General features: G+C 42.2%; 1 protein-coding gene and 1 pseudogene across 1 annotated transcript in view; both read right to left on the bottom strand.

Moving 5' to 3' along the window:
• LOC124099478 (small ribosomal subunit protein eS24-like) overlaps positions 1-20,581 on the bottom strand; it is a 129,211-nt pseudogene that overhangs the window by 52,509 nt on the left and 56,121 nt on the right.
• The window catches only part of Lcmt1 (leucine carboxyl methyltransferase 1), a 47,052-nt gene that overhangs the window by 7,941 nt on the left and 18,530 nt on the right, over positions 1-20,581 (bottom strand). The window contains exons 2-7 of the mRNA XM_046454617.2: positions 20,207-20,298; positions 19,009-19,130; positions 14,296-14,372; positions 11,505-11,566; positions 4,185-4,287; positions 597-717 (exon numbers count right to left, since the gene is read on the bottom strand). Coding sequence (XP_046310573.1) covers positions 597-717; positions 4,185-4,287; positions 11,505-11,566; positions 14,296-14,372; positions 19,009-19,130; positions 20,207-20,298 — 577 coding nt within the window. The remainder of the gene's footprint in view (positions 1-596; positions 718-4,184; positions 4,288-11,504; positions 11,567-14,295; positions 14,373-19,008; positions 19,131-20,206; positions 20,299-20,581) is intronic.

The following is a 20,581-nucleotide window of genomic DNA, read 5'->3' as shown; positions in this document are numbered from 1 at the left end:
CTTTTTTGCACTAAATCAGAAGAGGCAAACAGGCAACCAGTGGGCCAATTTATGATTTTCAAAATTAGAGAATTTTACATTGAAATCCTGCATTTCTAACTTCTCTTCAAAAACTGGGAGCTCTGGTAACTCCGGGGTCACATTTCCACATGGTTAACAATGGGGTGGGGCTGAGTAGTGGCCTCTCTGGTAGCACGGTGCTTCAGGCCCCAGGGTCCCCCTCCACACCACTTACACTTGGCTACTTTTCTCCATTTGCACACCTGCCTGCCTCTGAGGGCGTCAGTTTGCTATTCCTACCCGCACAGCAGCCCAAAGACCTTTGTAAGGAATGCTCTACAATTCTACAGTAAACACAGTGATAAAGAAAGAAATGGAAAAAAGAATTTATAAAGACCAAGTCAGAAGTTCTAAAACTCTGGCTCAAAGTTTGCAGGAAGTCAAGAATTGACTAGGACTGCTGGGATGGATTCATAAAGGAGTGACAAGAGGCTGAAGGCAAAAGGAAGAGAACAGGGAAGGATATAGCAAAGGTGCCAAGAGAAAAAGCCACCTCTGGGGTCTGAGGAGAACCCGATCTCTGGGCTTCCCCTTACCTGTTCATAGTTTATGAGCATGGCTGTCTCAAAAGTGTTGGATGCCCACTTGAGAAGGTTGGCCGACTGCTCTGGAGTCATGTAAACCAGCACACATTCAGTTATCAGGAGTGTTGGCAATCTAAAGTTAAAAAAAAAAAAAAAAAAAAATCAAGGCGTTTGTATCAAGTGAGAACTTGCACATAAGTTGCAGTTTTGGCAAGGCAAGTCCCACCCCAGAAAACCAGAAGGACAGCACACACAGTATCAGTCAGCATGCTACCCATACAGACACCACTAGGACCCAAAGCCTTGCACTGTGAGAAGCTGAGCAGGGAGCACTGATCTGTCTGGCTAATGACACTGAGCTGATGTGTGGGGAGGACTGTTAAAAGGGTTGTGCACTGGGGCTGGGGATGTGGCTCAAGCGGTAGCGCGCTCGCCTGGCATGCGCGGGGCACTGGGCTCAATCCTCAGCACCACATACAAATAAAATAAAAATGTTGTGTCCACCGAAAACTGAAAAATAAATATTTTAAGAAAGGGTTGTGCACTGTCCCTCCTGTGCACGGGCACAGTGGCAACCAAACACTACAGATCCTCCCTTCACTAAATGGAGTTCATTTCCTACCCCTGGAATCTGGGTTAGTCAGGCACTTGGTGTCAAGGAGATGGCAGCAGATAGGTCGCAAGTTTGGAGATGACTGGCACTGGCTCTCCTGGCCCTTGCTCTTGCTCCACCTGGAACCCTGACACTGAATGAACTCAAGGCAGCCTGCTGTGGGAAGAGAATGAGGCAGCCCAGCTGACAGCCTCCTGCAGGCCTGCCCCTGTCCACACAGGAACGAAGCCTGGGGCCTCAGCTCTTCCTGGCCAGCTACTTTGCTCATCTGGATTCTACTTTGACTTTGTTTGTTTGTTGTTTTTAATATTTTTTTAGTTGTCAATGGATCTTTATTTAATTAATTTATTTATACGTGGTGCTAAGAATCAAACCCAGTGCCTCACACACACTAGGTGAGCGCTCTGCCACTGAGCCACCACCCCAGCCCCTTGTTAACAATGAAATGTTAGATGACTCAACCAGTTACAAATTTATATCAAAGTGCTCCTTGGAGCCCTGTCCCTCACCTGACATCATAAACTCAATGTGGCCTGGACTGAATCATGATACAAAGAAACACAGAACACTGAATCCAGGAAAAAAAAAAAACCATCTATGTTGCACACATTGGGAACATCAAAAAGCAAAACATTTAAAGGAAGAATTTTTTGAAATTAACAATAATGATCTAAATCTAACCCCTGAGATTATGTTGCCTGATGCAGTGGTGCACGCCTGTCATCCCAGCAGCTCAAGAGGCTGAGGCAGGAGGACTGGGAGTTCAAAGCCAGCCTGAGCAACAGTGAGGCGCTAAGCAACTCAGTGAGACCCTGTCTCTAAATAAAATACAAAATAGGGCTGGGATGTGGCTCAGTGGTCGAGCGCTCCTCACGGAGTTCAATCCCAGTACCAAAAAACAAAAACAAAAAACAAAACCTGAGGTTATGTCACTTGAAATTATTACAGTGTGTGAGTGAATGAATGAAAAACTAATATTCCAAAACCTCATCTAATAAGTTGACAACTAGAGAAAGTTTCAAGAAGTTATTTAATATAAAAGGCAACCATTTCTGCATAAGATACTAATGTGAGGAAAACTGGTAAAGACGACTTTTTTAGGAAATCTTGGCATTTAAGTTTTTATAAGTCTGAATTATTTGAAAACTTTAAAAATATTTTAGAACTATTTTAAAGGTAATCATTAGCATTAAAAGTGAAGATTCATATTTTTTCAAAACATAAATGAAAGAAAACAGAAAAGCCAGCCCATAAAGAAAAAATATAGAACACAATGAAACCATGTGGAAGAATCGGACACAGAATTCTAAAACTTGTCATTTCAACTGTTTTCATCCATTTTGTCAGTTTCTAAAAGGGAGGCAAATTTCCCATCAAGAGCTAGCCCACTTTATAAGTGATTATTTCCCTGATCTTTCATATCATTTTCAGAATCTACCGGTCGCTACAAGCAAAGCTGGATTCAGATGTCACTTACTGAGGGCCTACTATTTCTGTTCAGCTACACTAACATGAATTACTTCAGTTCATCTATATGGTGATGTAGTTTTTAATCCAAGTTCATAATGAGAGAAAACAAGGCTCAAAGAAATTAAAAAAAAAAAAATTTCCTGTTAGTTAACTAGTAAGGAGGAAGCTTAGAGTTGAACTCAGGACAAGAAGCTAAGACTCGCACTCTCCTGGACAGGGTACCATGGTTACCAGTGAGTCCAGCTTTAGCCAGTCTACTACGGATTCACTCACTAACGTCCACTGTAAAACATGTGCCTGAGGAAACCATAGCATTCACATGTCCCTTTGCCAAGGTGTGGTGTGTCCCCTCAAACGTCCACCTTGTGCTATGAATCACAAATGTCTATGACAATGTCATCTTCAACTCTCGCTACCTCTGTAACTCCAATCTGATGTTGATCAGTGGCATCATGCTAAAACCATGCATCTCACTCCTCCTCATCTTCCCAGAGGTGCCCACTCTCAAGAATTTGGTGTGAATCCTTCTGGACCATTTATAAAATACATGAAAGCATGTAACCATAAAAATTTGATGTCATGGGGGGTTTGGTTTTATGTATTTAGTATCACAACGTGCCTGTTATTATGCAACTTGATTTTGTGTATTTTTTTTTTTTATTCAACGTTAGGGTTGAGCTCTCCCCACATAAATCTAGGCCATTCATTTTTCATTTGATTTATCCAGTCTCCCACTGACAAACATTTCCCATTTTCTGCACTGTAACGACTATGACGTACAACCTTCTTATGCAAGACCTTCTCCAGGGAATATACCCCAAAGTAGATCTGTGGTAGGTATGACAACACATTTACAACTTTAGTAGACACTTTCAGATTGTTCCTCATAATGGTTGTACCAAGTTTGCTTCCACCAATGGTTATACCATGTCCATTTTTGCTAACTTGGTGGGAGGAAAACAGAATTCCATCTGAGTACTCCTGAGGCTTGATATCCTCATAGGATAGTCATACGTCATATATTCTGCATTACATGATATTCAGTTTCTTCTTGGAGCTGCCTGCTTATCTTTTGCCCATTTCTTCTATGAAGCACTTCTATTTAATGGCAGTTGTACATTATATATTCTAGATTTGTTTCTGTCCATACAATTCTCTTATCTCAAACTTTGATATTAGGCATCAGTATTTTTAAAAGCTAATACGTGTGATTATGATGTGCAAACAGACTTGAGAAACAACACTGCTTAAGAACTTCAACATCAAAATTAGAATGGGTTGCACTCCATGTATGTATAATATGTCAAAACACACCCTACTGTCATGCAGATCTAAAAACAGCGGATTTTTAAAAAAGCAAACAAATCAAAAAAACTTCAGCAACTAAGTAGCAAGGAAATGACAAAACTTATAAAAATCAAAATGAAAGATTGGGTCTCAAGCTGCACTTCCAACAGGCCACATCTCATAATTAGCATGAAATCACAAACGCAGAAGAGGTTAAAAAGAAATCTCACTGTGTATTCATGTTACATTTCTTTAGTTTCTCTTCCAGTTCAGATAGGTCTCGGAGGTCTGCTCCAATAATGGCATATCTCTTTGAATCCAGTGTGTGCCCATCTGCAAATGCAAGGAGACTGTTTCAACTGAAATTAATCAAGAGGAGATTAAATTTCAATGAATATGGCTTTTGCAAAATTAAAATAACTTCACTGATTGGGCCTATTAAAAAAAAAATACATGTTCATTGTTTAAAAACAAAACAAAACAAGCAAGAAGAGTGTGAACATAACCAAAATTACATCTTCCAAAGGTAAGTATGAGTGTTTTGGTAACTAACATTCCACCTTTTTACTCTGTGTTTAAGTCATACCACAACAAAAACTCTTTTCGGGGGGGAGGGGGGTAGAAAGAGAGAGACTCTCTCTCTCTCTCTCTCTCTCTCTCTCTCATACACATACACCCTGAACAGAAAAAAGAAAATGAGATCACACAAAACCCATTCTGAAAACTGCTTTTCCTACTTAATAACAGCATCTGGAACATAATTCTCTAATGGCTTCATAACATTCCACTGTGTAGGGGAAAAAGAACATAACTTACTAGCCAATCCCTCATACTGGACATGTGGTATTTCCAAGTTTCCTTCATCTTGGACATTGCAACTAGCATCCTTGTTTATACACCAATGGAGTACCTGTCCTGTTATTCTCTTTAAAGTAGATTACTGAGCTGAATTAAGAGATAAAGGATAAGCCTGTTTAAATATTGATACCCACTGAGAGGCAGTTCTCGAAATGTTGCAACCATTTGTGACATGTTTAAAAGAAAATAGTTTATGTACTAATGTATTTGCAAATACACAATATTTGCTTAAAGCATCCCAGCAGGGGGCCTGCACTGGTGGACGTGGTGTTCTCCAGCTTCAGCAGCCACGGGTCACCTCGCCCCTGGGGCCTACTGCAGCACAGATCAACAGGCTGTGCATTTCTAATAAATTTTCAGATGGTCTTGATGCTTGGTCTGGGGAACTACTGGTACAAATAATGTGACATTGGCAATAAACATGGGTGAAGGGTCCATAGAGGTTCATCCGTCTAGTTACAATGTATGTGTTTGCTTAAATTTTTTAATTCAAAGTTCAATAAAGTTCTCAATAGAAAAGAAGAGTTTGTTTACCACAGGCATCATGTGCTCAATTTCCTCAATGGAACAAACCAGCCAAGGAGCTGAAATGCCCAATGGCCGTCCTGTAGCACTGCTGATATCAGGTCTTCTTGGCTCTGAGAACCCTCAGTTAAAGATGCTGGAAGGTTCTCCCTCTCTGTCTTTAAAAACCCATCCAGCTGATTCAAATACATCTGACCACACTCGAGAAGCTACAGGAAGTACTTCCTAGGAGCCCAACAGATATCAGGAAAGCAATGAAAGGCAAGCAGGGAACCCAAAGTCTGCCCCAGGCTGCCACCATGCCCAGACCACAGAAATATGAAAGCACTTGTCTGCCCATTATGAAAACAAGCAATTCTCACGCGTCTATGAGCCCTCTTGTAAATAACACATGTGTCGATGATAAGCTTGCTTGAAATGAGTTTTTCCATGCCTAGCCAGAACACCAACAAAAACCAAGAACAAAACACACACCAGAATTTGAAGCATGCAGTTCTTGAGCACCCTGTGGTTCAGTGGGGAAATACATTGCACAGATTAGGATCTAAAGTCAGAATATGAAGCAAAAATCACACATCACAATGATCATTCCTATAATTAAGTGCAAAGTACAGCAGACTTGAACGGGGACAGTGACTGGAGGCTCAACCATCACCTAGCAATGGCCCAGCCCTGGCCTTGGCATGTGGGCATATCACCTAGGAAGTACTGCACCCGCTGACCTTGATGTCCATTTAAATGACAGACTTTGAGGATGACACACACCACCATCACGACTGAGTCACTCCTCTTAGGTCAGGGGCTCCTCAAGCTGTGCAGAAACAGCAGGTCCTTATCTGCCCTCAAAGGATGCCTTCCCATTTTACAGGGAACAAAATGTGTTTGTGGAGGACAAAGGCTAAGAGCACGTTCCAAAGGAACCTCATTATTCTGGGGGGTGGGGTGGTGCAATTTTTATAAATTTATGAATTAAATTATTAAAAATCCTTTTAGTCCCAGATACTCAAGAAGCTGAGGCAGGAGGACTGATGGAGCACAGGAGTCTGTGAGTTCCCTGGGCAACATGGCAGGACCCCTTCACACACATACAAATCCTTACATAGTCCTTATTACTCTGAAAGAGAAAATGTGACACACTGTGGTTTTGACCCAGCTCGAGACTCCTCTCCGGAGTGAGTGTGCGAGCGCAGCCCGGAGGGCAAAGAGCCCTGAGAGCACATTCCCACTCCGCCTGCTCCCAGCCACTTGGCTCTGGCAAAGCAGGACACCACCCGAGACTACCTTTCTCTTAACCTATTTTGTGCCACTGTCCCAGATGTGGAACACCTATGAAAACTGATATTAAACAATATATCACTATGGTAACTCTGAAATAATATTTGAATATTTATTACATTCATGGAATTGAGAGCTTGGGATCTGGTGGGTTCATCATGAAATACGAACAATGCTATGTGAGGTGATGTTCAAGTGACTCGAGCAGTCTTAAGGTGACGAGCTCTGTGGTTCCCAAATCATGTACTGAGGTGGCTTCGGGATGGTGTGGTGAATATATAGGGATGGATCGGGGTATTTTCAGTTCCCGGGGGGAAATGCTGAGATACTCATCATTGGTCAAACTTAAGCAAACTACCTGCTCAAAGCAGAGTGTCAACATGATATCGTCCTGCATTCCTCCCAAACGCCATCTCTTTGGGAAGCTAAGTTTTCAGATGCTGCTGTGAATGAAAATCAAGTCCCAGGTGAACATGGAACATGGGGTGGCATCCAATCTGATTCAGGAAGTCGTGAGTGCCCAGCAGGGACCCACATCTCAATAGTAACTGTGGTTACTTAAGAAGGAGATAAAAATAGTATTTGCTTTTCCGATTCATATTTATTACCTTTTTCAAATGAGTAGTAAGTTGTTAAGACATAAGTACTTAAGATATTTGAACCTGACTAATTAATAAACAGAACTGTGCAGGATGTTATTTGGCCTAAAGCATTGCGAAGAAATTATTGAGACATTCAGGGCACTGTTGAGCCCAGAGAGATGGGGACACTTTGCCCTAACTTGACACCTGGTACGCAATGGAGGAAAAAACAAGTCTCGGATAATTCAATCCAGGCAAGTGCTTGAATGAGCTAAGCAGAGATTTCACCCAAAGGAACTCAACTGAACTTGCCAAGCCACAGACTCAGGAGCAAAATAAATAGCTACTGTTTCAGAACATGTTTAGCAGTAGTTTGTTACAGAGAAAAAGCTACCTGATACATATTTTAATTATCTGCCTCATTAACCTCACATGCTCTGCAAAAGGCTTAAGAAAATTGGAAATTTACACAATGTAACACAGTCATTAAACATATACATGCACACACCAACAGTGACTCCAAGGTGCAGATTTTATCACACAATTAATGATCTCTTCTATCACCACCAGGTATTTCAAGAGAGATGTGGACTGAATCCCAGCAATCCCATTCATATATCTTCAATGACATATTAGAAATTATTTTTAAAGATTGCAAAGCATTCTTTTCTGCTCACAGGATTTTCTCCTTAACTTGAGTTAAGGAGGAAAAGAAAGCCAGGTGCTGTGTTATACATCAGTCATTGCAGCTACTCAGGAGGCCGAGGCAGGAGGATTTCAAGTTTAAGGCAAGCCTGGGAAACTTAGCCAAGAACTCATCTCAAAAGAAAATAAAAATGCTCGGGGTGCAGGTCAGTAGCAGAGCACTTGCCTAGCATGTGCAAGACCTTGGGTTCAAATCCCAGTACTGGGGGAAATCTTTTTAAAAATTTAAAAACTATAGTAAAATGGAGACAGCCCCAGGTAGGTTCCTGGTCCATAGAGAAGACTTATTTGTCCCTTTGTCTACCCATCTGACTCTTACTGAGCTCTCGATATGTGTGGGGCACTGAGCCATTTCTGGGAATGTACTAATGAACAGAAAGGTAGAGGCCCTGTCCCCAGGGACCATAATAATCCAATAGAGAAAACTAAGAACACATAAACACACGTGGCTAGTGCCACAGACAGTGGGGAGAGGAGGTCACTGGGGTCAGAGGAACCTCTCTGAGAAGGCGGCAGCTAGGCTGAGAGCCCAGTGATAAGAAGGAGCCCCTTTAGCAAAGACAGGAGAAGAGAGCCAGGAGGAGGGAAGAACACACGCAGCATGTGCAGAGGCCAGCAAGAGTCCCTGTGCTGGATCCCTGAACTATATATACCTGAACTATATATTCTTCCAGACCCAAAATAACAATAATTTTTACTTTTAAACAAAATTTCTGCAACTTTTTTTAGCACCTGCCACTTTCCTCAAGTTTCCACCCACATTCTTATTTCATTTTTATTCAAATTCTCTTAGAAGAATGGTGGCAAGATCAAAAAGTATGAACAGCTGAACTAAAATCTTCATCTACATCAGACCCAAACACAAAGTTAAAAGACAAGTAAAACAGAAAACAAAAATTCACACACACACACACACACACACACACACACACATACACACACACAGAGCTTACAGGGCATGCAGTGGCACATGCCTGTAATCCCAGCAACTTGGTAGGCTGAGGAAGGAGGATGGCAAGTTCAAAGCCAGCCTCAGCAACTTAGCAAAGTCCTAGGTATTTTAGCAAGATCTTATCTCAAAAATAAAAATGGCTAGAGATGTTATGTAATGGTTGAGCGACCTTGGGTTCAATCCCTAGTACCAAACAAAACCACAAAGGCTTATAAGGGACTTTTCTCAAAGAATACATCCATTTATTATAAATGATTTATACAAATTAAAAAGAAACAGAAGCAATGCAACAAACAAACAAAAAAAAAAAAAAAAAAAAAAACAGACAAAGCAAATGAAACCAAAAAAGTTTCAAAGAGCAACAAAACTTGGAAAGCCCCTGGGGACTGAATGGGGACTGAAATGGAAAAACTATATTATATGCATTTATGGAAATGTGGAAATAAACCCCTCTATTAAACTATAATGCACTAATAAAAATATTTTTTAAATAACCAGGGAAAGATATTCCAATTCACTAGCATTCAAAGTTACATACGTTTTTAAAATAATAGGGCAACATCCTAGTCTATCAGATTGGTAAGACTTTTTAAATGATCAAACCCCGTATGGGTAATAGGGAAACAGAATCCTCACCAATTCTACTAAAATATAAATTCATAAAAAGAGACTTGAAAAGCAGGGCAGCCATAGCTATCAGAACTCATAATGTGCAATTCCTTGAATTAGCAATTCCTGAAAATATGCACATATCCATACATTTACTACAATACAGTTTAATGTAAAAACATAAAAAAGGCAGCAACCTAAATGACCATCAGTAGAAAACAGATCAAACATAATGAAATTTCCATGCAAACAAGTACTATAAAGCCATAAAAATAATGATGCAAATCTATAAAGTCTGACACAAAAAGAATAATTGTGATTTACAAGGACACAAAAAGAGCAAGTTACAGAACAGTGTGTATAATTTATTCACTGTTTATTAAAATTACAAAACATCAACATTTACATATAGAAGCAGAGACTCATTCAGCAAGCACATGTTGAGCTACAATAGACATTCATTCAGTGTGTCTATACATTGATTCAACAAAAATGTATTGAACCTTTTATGCACTAGGCACAGGGGTGTACTTATCCATGCATCTGTCTGTCTTCCTCTAGGAAAAGATAGCCACTGCACATCTGTGGAAAGAAAACACTCCAGCACTGGCTCTCTTGGGGTCTTTACTTTCTTTCTTTTTTTTTTTAAGTTGTAGTTGGGCACAATACCTTTATTTTGTTTATTTATTTATTTTTTTAATATGGTGCTGAGGATCGAACCCAGGGCCTCGCATGTGTTAGGCCAGCGCTCTACCGCTGAGCCACAACCCCAACCCTTGAGGTCTTTACTTTCTACTTCACGTATGTCCACATTGTTTGACCAAAGGTAATGTCAAGTAGTAGATCCTTCAATACAGACCGTAAAGCTGACAGAAATGTTAACCCAATACAAAAAACTGTAACAGCCAAAGCGGGAGAGAGCAAATAGTCCAGGAAATGGCAAACCTTGAATAGGTACTACTGATAATTTGTGTGTGAAGCAAAGGCTGGGAAGATATTTTCTGGACAAACTTTATTGGGAGTCCAGTCACGAGGATGACTAAAGCTATACGTAAATGGAGGCTTGTCCAGCTTCCCGATGTTTACTGTGTTATCTGTGCTGACCATCCAAGAAGGCCATCCTCTCTGAGCAAGTTTTCTGACCTAAATGACTATAAACCCCTTCAACGTCTCTGTCAGGCACAAACTAAACACAAATATTCTAGTAAGAGAGATTTTTTTTTAATTCACTTTTTTAACCTTTATTTTATTTATTTGTTTTTATGTGGTGCTGAGGATCAAACACAGTGCCTCCACCCGTGCAAGGCAAACCCTCTACCAACTGAGCTACAATCCCAGCCCCGTAAGGGAGATTTTTTTAAACCACAAATTGGAAAGTTCAGAAATGAGAAAAGTTTTGTTAGAAACATGCATAATTAAATGCCAGGTGGAAATACAGACTGCAGGAGCCAAGCAAATGACATAAATGATTGGCACAGGTCAAGACAACAGACAGGTGGGAATAGAGGGCAGCAGGCAGGTCACCTCTAAATGGGGCAGGCACGACTAATTATTACCACCTAGGGATTGGGGTCTAATGTTGCTACATCTTGATTTTTCCAAAGAAAGCTGAAAAACTACTACTATTTTCATTAGAAGGCTGAGGCAGGAAGATCACGAGGTCAAAGCCAGCCTCAGCAACTTAGCAAGATCCTGTCCCTAAATGTAAAATATTAAAATATGGCTAGGAATGTGGCTCAGTGTTTAAGCACCCCTGGGTTCAATCCCTGATACCTACCCCCCAAAGATTTTATGAGAAATCTATTTTTGAAATGTTGACAACTAATTAAAATTAATAAAAGATTTTGGATTGGACATCTAAAAAGAGTCATACAGAAGCTTGTTTTAAATTTCTTCATGGCAACCATGATATAAATGTAAATGTATCAGCAAAGGTATTCATTGTATGACAGAACTCACACCATCTATTAAAAGAAAAAGGGAGGGCGGATTTGAAGCAAAAATATTTAGATGATCCAGACTGTGCTACCATTAAGGATACTTGCCCATATGAAGCATGTCCTCCGAATGTAATTCTACGATGGGCTTGGACAGGAGAGGCTTGTTTCTATGCGTAAATGGGAAAGAGAAAAAAATAATGAGTCCAATTACACACCAATTTACTCATGAGCTCATTTACTGCCAAAATGCAGATACCCACTATGGGAATGGAAAATACAGGCTGAGTATCCCTTATCTGAAGTGGTTGGAACCAGAAGTTTTAGAAAGTTCAGACTTCTTTCAGATTTGGGAATATTTGCCTAGACTTTATTGGCACATTACTTTATTAATCTGATGTGATGCTTAAAAAGTTTCAGATTTTGGAACATTTAGGATTTCAGATTTTTTGATTAGATAGATTCAACCTGAATACATTGCTTCTGTTCAAAGCAAGAGCCACTCCCAAAAGCTTTCAATTAATTACATTTGACCTTGTGCACGTACAATAAAAAACTCAGCAGACACAGGTTTCAAGTTAGGACAGCCAAGTACTATGCTCTGTATCTGATGTCCAAATCACACAGTGATCATGAAGTAATTCAACTCAGAAATAGCTAATGGTTGGCTAACAAGAATATTCTAAATGTTCCAGTATTCAGAACATCTCTAGTTTCTTGTTTATTCCCCCCCAAAATCTGCAATAGCTGTTCTCTGTCACAGATAGTTGTAAGAATTGACTCTTCCCAGCTATCCTCCTTGATCTATACCCAAAGTACTTAAAATCAGCATACTTTAGTAACACAGCCACATCAATGTTTACAGCAGTTCAATTCACAATAGATAAACAGTGAAAGCAACCTAGATGCCCTTTGATAGATGAATGGATAAAGAAAATGTAGTATATACACACAGTGGAATATTACTCGGCATTAAAAGAGAATAAAATTATGGCATTTGCAGGTAAATGGATGGGGTTGGGGAATATCATGTTAAGCAAAGTAAGCTAATCCCAAAAAACCGAAGGCCAAATGTTCTCTCTGATAAGCGAATGCTGATCCATAATGGGCAGGGGAATGGGGGAGCGTATGGGAAAAATGGAGGAACTTTGAAACTGGGCAAAGGGGAGCATGGGGGCAGGAAAGATGGTGGAATGAGATGGACATCATCACCCTAGGTACATGTATGACTGCAAATATGGAGCGATGCTACGTCATGTACAACCAAAGAAATAAAAAGTTGTGCTGCAATTGTGTACAATGAATCAAAATGCATTCTGCTGTCATATATACCTAATTAAAATAAATTGATTTAAAAAATTGACTTTGGTACTAGAGATTGAATCCAGGGGCACTTAACCACTGAACCACATCCCCAGCCATTTTTTGTATTTTATTTAGAGACGGGGTTACACTGAGTTGCATAAGGCCTTGCTAACTCGCCAAAGCCTGACTTTGAACCTTCAATCCTCCTGCCTCAGTCTCCTGTGCTGCTGGGATTACAAGTGTGCACCACGGTGTCTGCCAAGAATTGACTCTTAAATCCAAAAGTCTAGGAACTTTTATGTGATTAACTCCCTTAACCCAGAAAATACAAAAAATGAGATATCAGCCAAATTCACTTATCACAACAACCAAATCCTAATCCATTTTTCTTCCCAGGAAGCCATCTCTAAGCTTAACAGCACAGGCCAATGTACTCCTGTTTCACTGCAGAGTTCTAACTAGCTTAGTAGCACTATGCAGTTCCAAAAGCATTAGATCTGCCATCATTTTAAAAGCATTTTTAGGGCTGGGGATGTGGCTCAAGCGGTAGTGCGCTCTCCTGGCATGCGTGCGGCCCTCAGCACCACATACAAACAAAGATGTTGTGTCTGCCGGAAAAACTAAAAAATAAATATTAAAAAATTCTCTCTCTCTCTCTTAAAAAAAAAAAAAAAAAGCACGTCTTCAACAAACTTACAACTAACTTTATTTAAAAATAAATAAATTTTAAAAAAGCATTTTTAATATAAAATGTAATTTTATATTAGAAAAAATTAAAAACTTATTTTCATAATACAGACTAGGAAAAAAATAAAGCTTGAAACATATTTCCCAATTGGCAGAGATTAGACATGTCTGAAGAACAAGCTGAAACTTATATCTATTAAACTTTTAATGTAAAGATTAGAATTTTATTTGTTACTAATTTAAAGAGGGGTGGGTGGAGAGGGTAGTAAAAACTATAAGCCCTGACAGTGGTCTTCAGATAAGGGTTTAAACCCCAGCTCCATCCTTTCCTAGTCAGGACCTGGGACGGATGAACTTCTCTGAGCTCATGATTATTCACTGCCAAAAGGTGACTGGAACAGGGCTCCACTCACTGAGTCTGCTGTGCAGGCTGACTGAGACGACCCAAGCGAAGCACTGAATGTGGTACAGGCAAAGAAAAGCTCCCAGCAAAGATTGGCAGACTTGTCGTCTACAACACTGCAAACTCCTTGAGTACTGAACTCAGAAGACCACCATAGGTCTCACGAATACTCATTCATGCAAGAAACAACAGAACATTTACTGTACAGCTATTCTGCTCGGGTACCTTTCTATGCCAAAGAGAGAAAGTAAACAAGAGACAAAATTTCAGGTCATTCAACTATGATGGGCCATTTTCACAGAAATCACATCAACGGACAGAAGAGTCCTAGGGGAAGGTGCAATCCTTGCTTAAGTCTACATGACATGTAGGGACGAGGGTCCCAGGGCAGGAAAGTAAGTGGGAAGGAGGTCCAAGGAAAGCAGTGACCTGGAATGAAGTCTCCAGCATGCAAACCTCCTGTCTACCAGGAGGTGGGCTTTCCCTCCAAGAAACCACACTTACTTGATGTTGTGCAGCTTTCTCGTGACTATCATTGGAAAGTCAACCTCAAAATATTTACTTGGGAGAAGATTTTCATCCTGGGGAAAAGCACACAAAATCATTTCTTTACTCACCAGTCGCTGATCATTTTCCATGTGCCAAGCACTAAGTGCTGAAGAGCTATGCAGCTGAATACGGGTCTCAGGTCAGGGGACTGGTATGGTCAGAAGTATATTTTTCAAATTATTTTGGTTTCAATAAGCAGAACGGATTTGAGGGAAGGAAGACTGGATGCAGGAAACATTAGGAGGCTTCTATAGAGTCCATGTAAGAAAGTCTAGGGAGCCTGACCTAGAGGGGGCGTCTACAGTGGAGGCACCTGGGAAGTAGGACAAACATAGTTTTCTTCAAAAGCAGCTTGAGATAACTAGAGAGGGTCAGGAAGCCACTGTGACCAGCATTTCCTGAATGAAATAGAATAAAATAGCTACTATGACAAATGTAGTGAGGGTTAAGTATTGTTTTGGAGCTGAGTTTTGGTGATTGTGTTCTGTGTTTGTTATGGTGGAGGACGCTGACGTGGTGGGGAACGGGCACTCCAGAGCCAGGGCAGGATGCAAATCCCAGCTCCACATCTTACTTGTGGTGAGGTCTGGGAAATCGCTGAACTCCCTAAGCCAAGAGGTCCTCCTTTAAAAAGTAAAGAAAGTGACTGCACCTCGGGGCTGCGAGGCTTACAGAGGTAACGGGCCCTCGGAAGGCAGCCTGCCCTGGTCAACCTCCCCTCTGTGCCTTCATTGCTGACAGGCACAGCTGCACAGGCCTAGATTCTGGCTCAGGATGAGCTTCTCACTGTGGGCCACAAACAGATAAGTGTGAAAGACACACACACCCGTGGCCCTGCTTCCCGGCCGCCTTCCCTAGCCTGGCTGCTGGCTACACACCCCGTCTGGCGGTGCACAGTCCCTCCAGCAGCCTGCCCATAGTCCCCTGGCTCACTCACCCACTCCACCTGCCGACTTCTCATACCCAGCCACTCCTCCTCAGCGGTCACCTCCTGCCCACTCCAACAGCACCCCTCCTGGTCTCCTTCAGCTGCACATACATGTCGCCTCCAGCATTTCTTCACGCCTCTAAGGTTTTGCAAGAAACAAGGGCCAGCCTCTCCCCTTTCGCTCACTCATGTACCACTTCCCATCTGTATTTATACCCCAGGAACAAAGAACTCCTTATGGTTTTAAAAAGGATGAAAAAGAAAACCGCTGATATCCTGAACCTGGCAATGGCTCCAGTGGTGCAAGATGCAATGAAGGAAAGGAGAGTTCTAACCTGAGCAACTGGGCACACAGGGGAACCACTCAGAGGACAGTGACAAGAGCGGGAGACCAGGTACAGAGGAGCAGGCAGATGTTCAGAGGAGCTGACACCGAGGACAGCATGACGGAGCAGAAGTCACAGCACCCATTCCTAGCAGGAAAGCCACCTTTAGAGCAAACATGAGGCTGTGAGGTCTAACTGTCCACCCGAGAAGGTCCTCGGGTTGAAATCCCAGGGGATAGAGCCTGGGGCTTAATTTTTTAAGAAAAGACATCCCTAATGCATCCTAGGAGACCTAGGGTCTTGAACCTCAGCTGTCCACACTTCAGAGTCAAGCACACACCTGTGGCCTGAAGAGCTGGGCCTTGAAAATATTGGGAGGACATGTGTAGAGGGGATACAGAAGCCACGTCTGCTAAGACACTCCACAAGACCGCCTAAGGACTTGTGTACTCAGGGCCGGAGGGGCTCAGCAGGAAAGTGCACACTTAGCCCTTGTGAGGCCCTGGGTTTCACCCCCTCAAGAGCAAAACAGAACGCTCCTTAACAGCTGGGGACATAGCTCAGTGGCTGGCATGCAGGAGACCCTGAGTTCCATTCCCAGCACCACAGAGGAACAAATTTTTACTCGCAGGGGACTAAGAGGTAAGAGTCATCTGAAATTCCACAGACAATGAGAAACACGAGCATCCAGTGCTGAGGGGACAGCAGAGCGTCCTCTGACTTTTACAGAAGAGCTTCCTTGTTCAAGAGCTGGCCCTGGCGCCAGCTCACCTGAGACTCTGAACAAGAGGCCACTGCAGAGGAACACTTCCAAACAACACGCTGGCACTTTTAGGAGACCCCTTCCTTCTCGATTTTGACAGGAGAAAAATGGCTTCACCAAGCGATGTCCCGACTTTTGCTTCTGATTCTCTACGCCTTTGACATTCCACACCCAAAGAGCCTGCGTGTCGTGAGTTGATGTGGAAGACAGCTAAGACCCAGTACCACTGCCTGAGGACAGCTGGCAACAGAGCATCACTCAGACACAAAGGCCGCCTCCCCTACACAGCTGGGCCTTTGTATGGAAACAGTATTCAAGAAACATCAAGAAGCAGAGGCACCTTAAAGGACTTCGCTCCCCTGTTATTCTTTTTGTGAATTACTGGCATTCCTGCAGACAGGAATCTCCCACCATACAAATAGTCTTGGTCCCCTGAGATGACATGGAAGGAGCTCAGGCAGTAGTGGCAGCAGAAAGCCCATGACTCCCTGCTAAACTCTGCAGGTACAAAGGAACCATCCCAGATGGAGGGTGTGAGGATGCATAAGACAAAAGGATCATGGATAAGAGTTTCCCTAGACTTTCACCGAAACATATAACTCTAAAACAGAGACTGGTAAACTTTGTCTGCAAAGGGCCAGAAAATAAATATTTTAGCCTTTGCAAGCCAGATGGTTTGTGTTATAACTAATCAACTCTGCTGTCATCGTTGTCATATGCTGCCAGAGCACGATACGCAAACAAATGGAAGTAACTGTGTTCCAATAAAACTTTACTCACAAAAACAGGTGGTAAAGCAGATTGGTCCATGGCCTAGAGTTTGCAACTCCTACTCTAAAAGAGCAAACAAGGGAACTACCTACACATATTAAAAAAGAACCCGGGCTGGGGTTGTGGCTCAGTGGTAGAGCGCTCGCCTCTCATGTGCGAGACCCTGGGTTTGATCCTCAGCACCACATAAAGATAAATAAATAAAATAAAAAGGTATTGGGTCCAACTACGACTAAAAAATAAATATTTAAAAATAAGAACCCTCCCACAAAAAAATTATATCAGACCAATGTAATTATCAACAAAAGTGTTAAGTTTCCACAAAGGACTTTCAGATATTCTGCAATTCTCCTTCCTCACTACTGAGAGACAACATTTTTTCTTGGAAGGGGTACATTAACCTCAGCGTACTTTGCTCAGAAAGAAAAATCTCAGATTAATTATTAACCCACCTACAAGATGGGGTAAAAAGTCAATCATGGGATGAGAGGGTCTTGGGCCCAATGGAGAGATTTCTGCAGTGACTTATAACAACATGTCCTCTTCCATGGTGTCTGCTCCAGGCCCTTACACCACACCACGGTACACTACATTACAAAGACTCAACAGACCTACAGAAGAGGGGATGTCACCAGAGAGAACCCCCTGAGCAACCACAGGGGCCATATGTGAAGAAGAGGGGATCTGGGATTTGATGAGCTGATTCCAATGTGTTCCCCAATCCAAAGGCCTGGCTGTAGATCCTGGATGAAAAAACCTCTCACAGCCCAATTTCTGCCATCTTTCTAAGACCCCATTCCCAAAGCTCTCATGTTAACTCATGAGGTCATGTGTGTTAAGCATTTCACGAGTGTTAGTTATCTTATCTCAAAGAACACAGAGGCAAACGATGTACCTCAAGACTACGCTGAGGCCACTGGTTTCTCACGTAAGAGAAAGGCTGGAACCTCAAGGACCAAAACCTTATCAGGTGAGCTGATTAGGGACGAGCTTTGCAGGTTGGGTGATGTCCACACTCTAATTCACCTAGGTCTGACCTGCCAGAAAACTGGGGAAATGCACGTACCCATTATTGCTTCATGACTGACCTCACAGAAGAACCAAGAAAAATCTGAAAAAACCTACAAAAAAGAATATGGAACCAGGAAAGATATTGTAGGGAAAAGACTTAGCAATAAAAATCAAGTCTTGGAGTCAAAAGAGCAGCACTTTAGTCCTGATCTTGCCGCTACCTAGAATCAGGTTTCCTTCCACGTGAGTGTGTGCAATCAGACTGGCCCCCAAGCCCTAGCAAAGATCCCATCAGAGAGCCACCACAGCAGGCCTGTGCACCTGACTGTCAAACCTCAGCCCTGCAAACCTCCCAATTTTACCAGATGTCATGATGTAGAGAACAGATCCTGGTTATTATAAAAATTACAAATGCTCTTTGCCCGGGAATTCTGATAGAATTTTCTTCCTGATATATATCCACACACATAGGGGAAATACATAGGTTTTTATTCTAATCCCACTTGAAACAACAGCAATGAGGAACAACCTGATTTCATTAGGACCCTGCTGAGAGAAAACCTGAGACAGACAGTGCTGTGGGGAGCCTGCAGGCAGGCGACGGTGGAGACAGGTTTCACTGTGCACCTTTTTAAATACTTTTAAAAATTCTGACCGAGGTAAACGTCTTCAAAAAATTAAACTGAGGGGCTGGGGCTGGGGCTGGGGCTGGGGCTCAGCGGTAGAGCACTTGCCTAGCACGTGCAAGGCCCTGGGTTCGACCCTCAGCACCACATAAAAATAAATAATAAAAATACAGGTATTGTCATTAAAAAAAAAAATTAAACTGAAACAACTGGACAGGTTGGAGGGGGGCGCGGTTCACTTACCTTTAGTTTCCAGAAGGTGGTATCCATCCCAGCCCCAAGGTTAAGAACCTGACAATGACATTCTGTCTTCCGGAGAAAAGCCTTTAGAAGCTGATTGACACCATGGACTCGAGCAAAATATCCTTTGAGAGGGCAGAGAAACAAGCCATCACCCAGAATTTTCCTTACAAACCCACCTCACCAGAACCAAGCACCACGTGGGGTCCCCATCTCTATAACATTTGTTAGGAAATCCGCCTTAAGACCATGGGAGAGATGCAAAGGAAAACAGCTCACCCGTGTTCCCAGGAACCACTGCTTTTTAAAATCTCTTTGCTTTTTTTTTTTTCTTTTTATGTAATATGGAGATTGAACCTAGGGGCACTCCATCAAAGAACTATACCCCCAACCCTTTTTTTAAATTTAAATTTTTTTTTTTTTTTTTTTTTTTTTACTTTTATTTTGAGACAGGGTCTTGCTGAATCACCCAGGCTGGCCTTCAGCTTATAATTCTCCTGCCTCAGTCGCCTAAGTAGCTGGGATAATAGGCAGGTGCCACATGCCCTGCTTCTTGGCATTTCTTATAGACCCTACCCAAAGGATTCCTCTTTGGGGGCCAAGATTCCCTGCACACAGGGGAATTATGGTCATTCAGCCAATTTCTTAGTGGGGTTGAGGATTAATCATGCACCTGCCTCAAGTCCTTGGTTTTTCTTAATGAAAATTTCTTACAAAGCCTAATAGTGTCACTAACCAACACTATAACAAAGAAGTAGAAAGCAATCCCATACATGAACAAACAGCTCATGGTAAAAGATATATAAATGGGTTTTTATAAAAGAAAATGACCCTCAACCTCACCTACAAATAAAGTTTCATAGCACAGTGTGTTGGTAAGGAAGCTAGGATTATTCCTTTCATATTCTGTTAAAGGAGTGCATGCTAGAACTTCTTTTAAGAACGAATCCCTAGGGGCTGGGGATGTGGCTCAAGCGGTAGCGTGCTCGCCTGGCATGTGTGCGGCCCAGGTTCGATCCTCAGCACCACATACCAACAAAGATGTTGTGTCCGCCAAAAACTAGAAAATAAATATTAAAAAAATTCTCTCTCTCTCTCTCTCTCTCTCACTCTCTCTTTAAAAAAAAAAAAAAGAACGAATCCCTAAAACCTCAGGTCTCCTATGTGGTGAGCAGGTGGTGGGGAGGGAGACGGTACTTGCCTCTGTTAATTTCAGGGGCCTTCCTCTCTTTAGTCAGCCTCACGAGGTGCTGGATGTAAGGATCATGCCAGTAGCCAACGCTCACTGCAAACCTGGAAGGGGCCAAAGAGTAGGCCATGAGTGCAGCTGGTAGGTCAGGCCCAGGCTCCACTGCCCAGGTCCCAGGTATAGAGGACAACTGTACCACAAAGGGCAATAAATGCACACTGTAGAGCCCCACTGCACCTTTAAATAGACTCATCCATCCACTGTCACATTAAACCGCCCACTATGGATCCCACAGTGGTCGTTTCTCACCTTCCCTAGGACTCTAAACAGCAAAAACCCCACTCATACTTCATAAAGAACACTGTTAACTACCTGTTTACTCAGTGA

This window comes from Marmota monax, unplaced genomic scaffold, assembly GCF_021218885.2.
Source record: "Marmota monax isolate L192 unplaced genomic scaffold, Marmota_monax_Labrador192_F-V1.1 WCK01_AAM20220418_F8-fsc00086, whole genome shotgun sequence".
NCBI classification, from domain to species: Eukaryota; Metazoa; Chordata; class Mammalia; order Rodentia; family Sciuridae; genus Marmota; species Marmota monax.
This window is presented reverse-complemented; position numbering and strand designations above follow the sequence as displayed.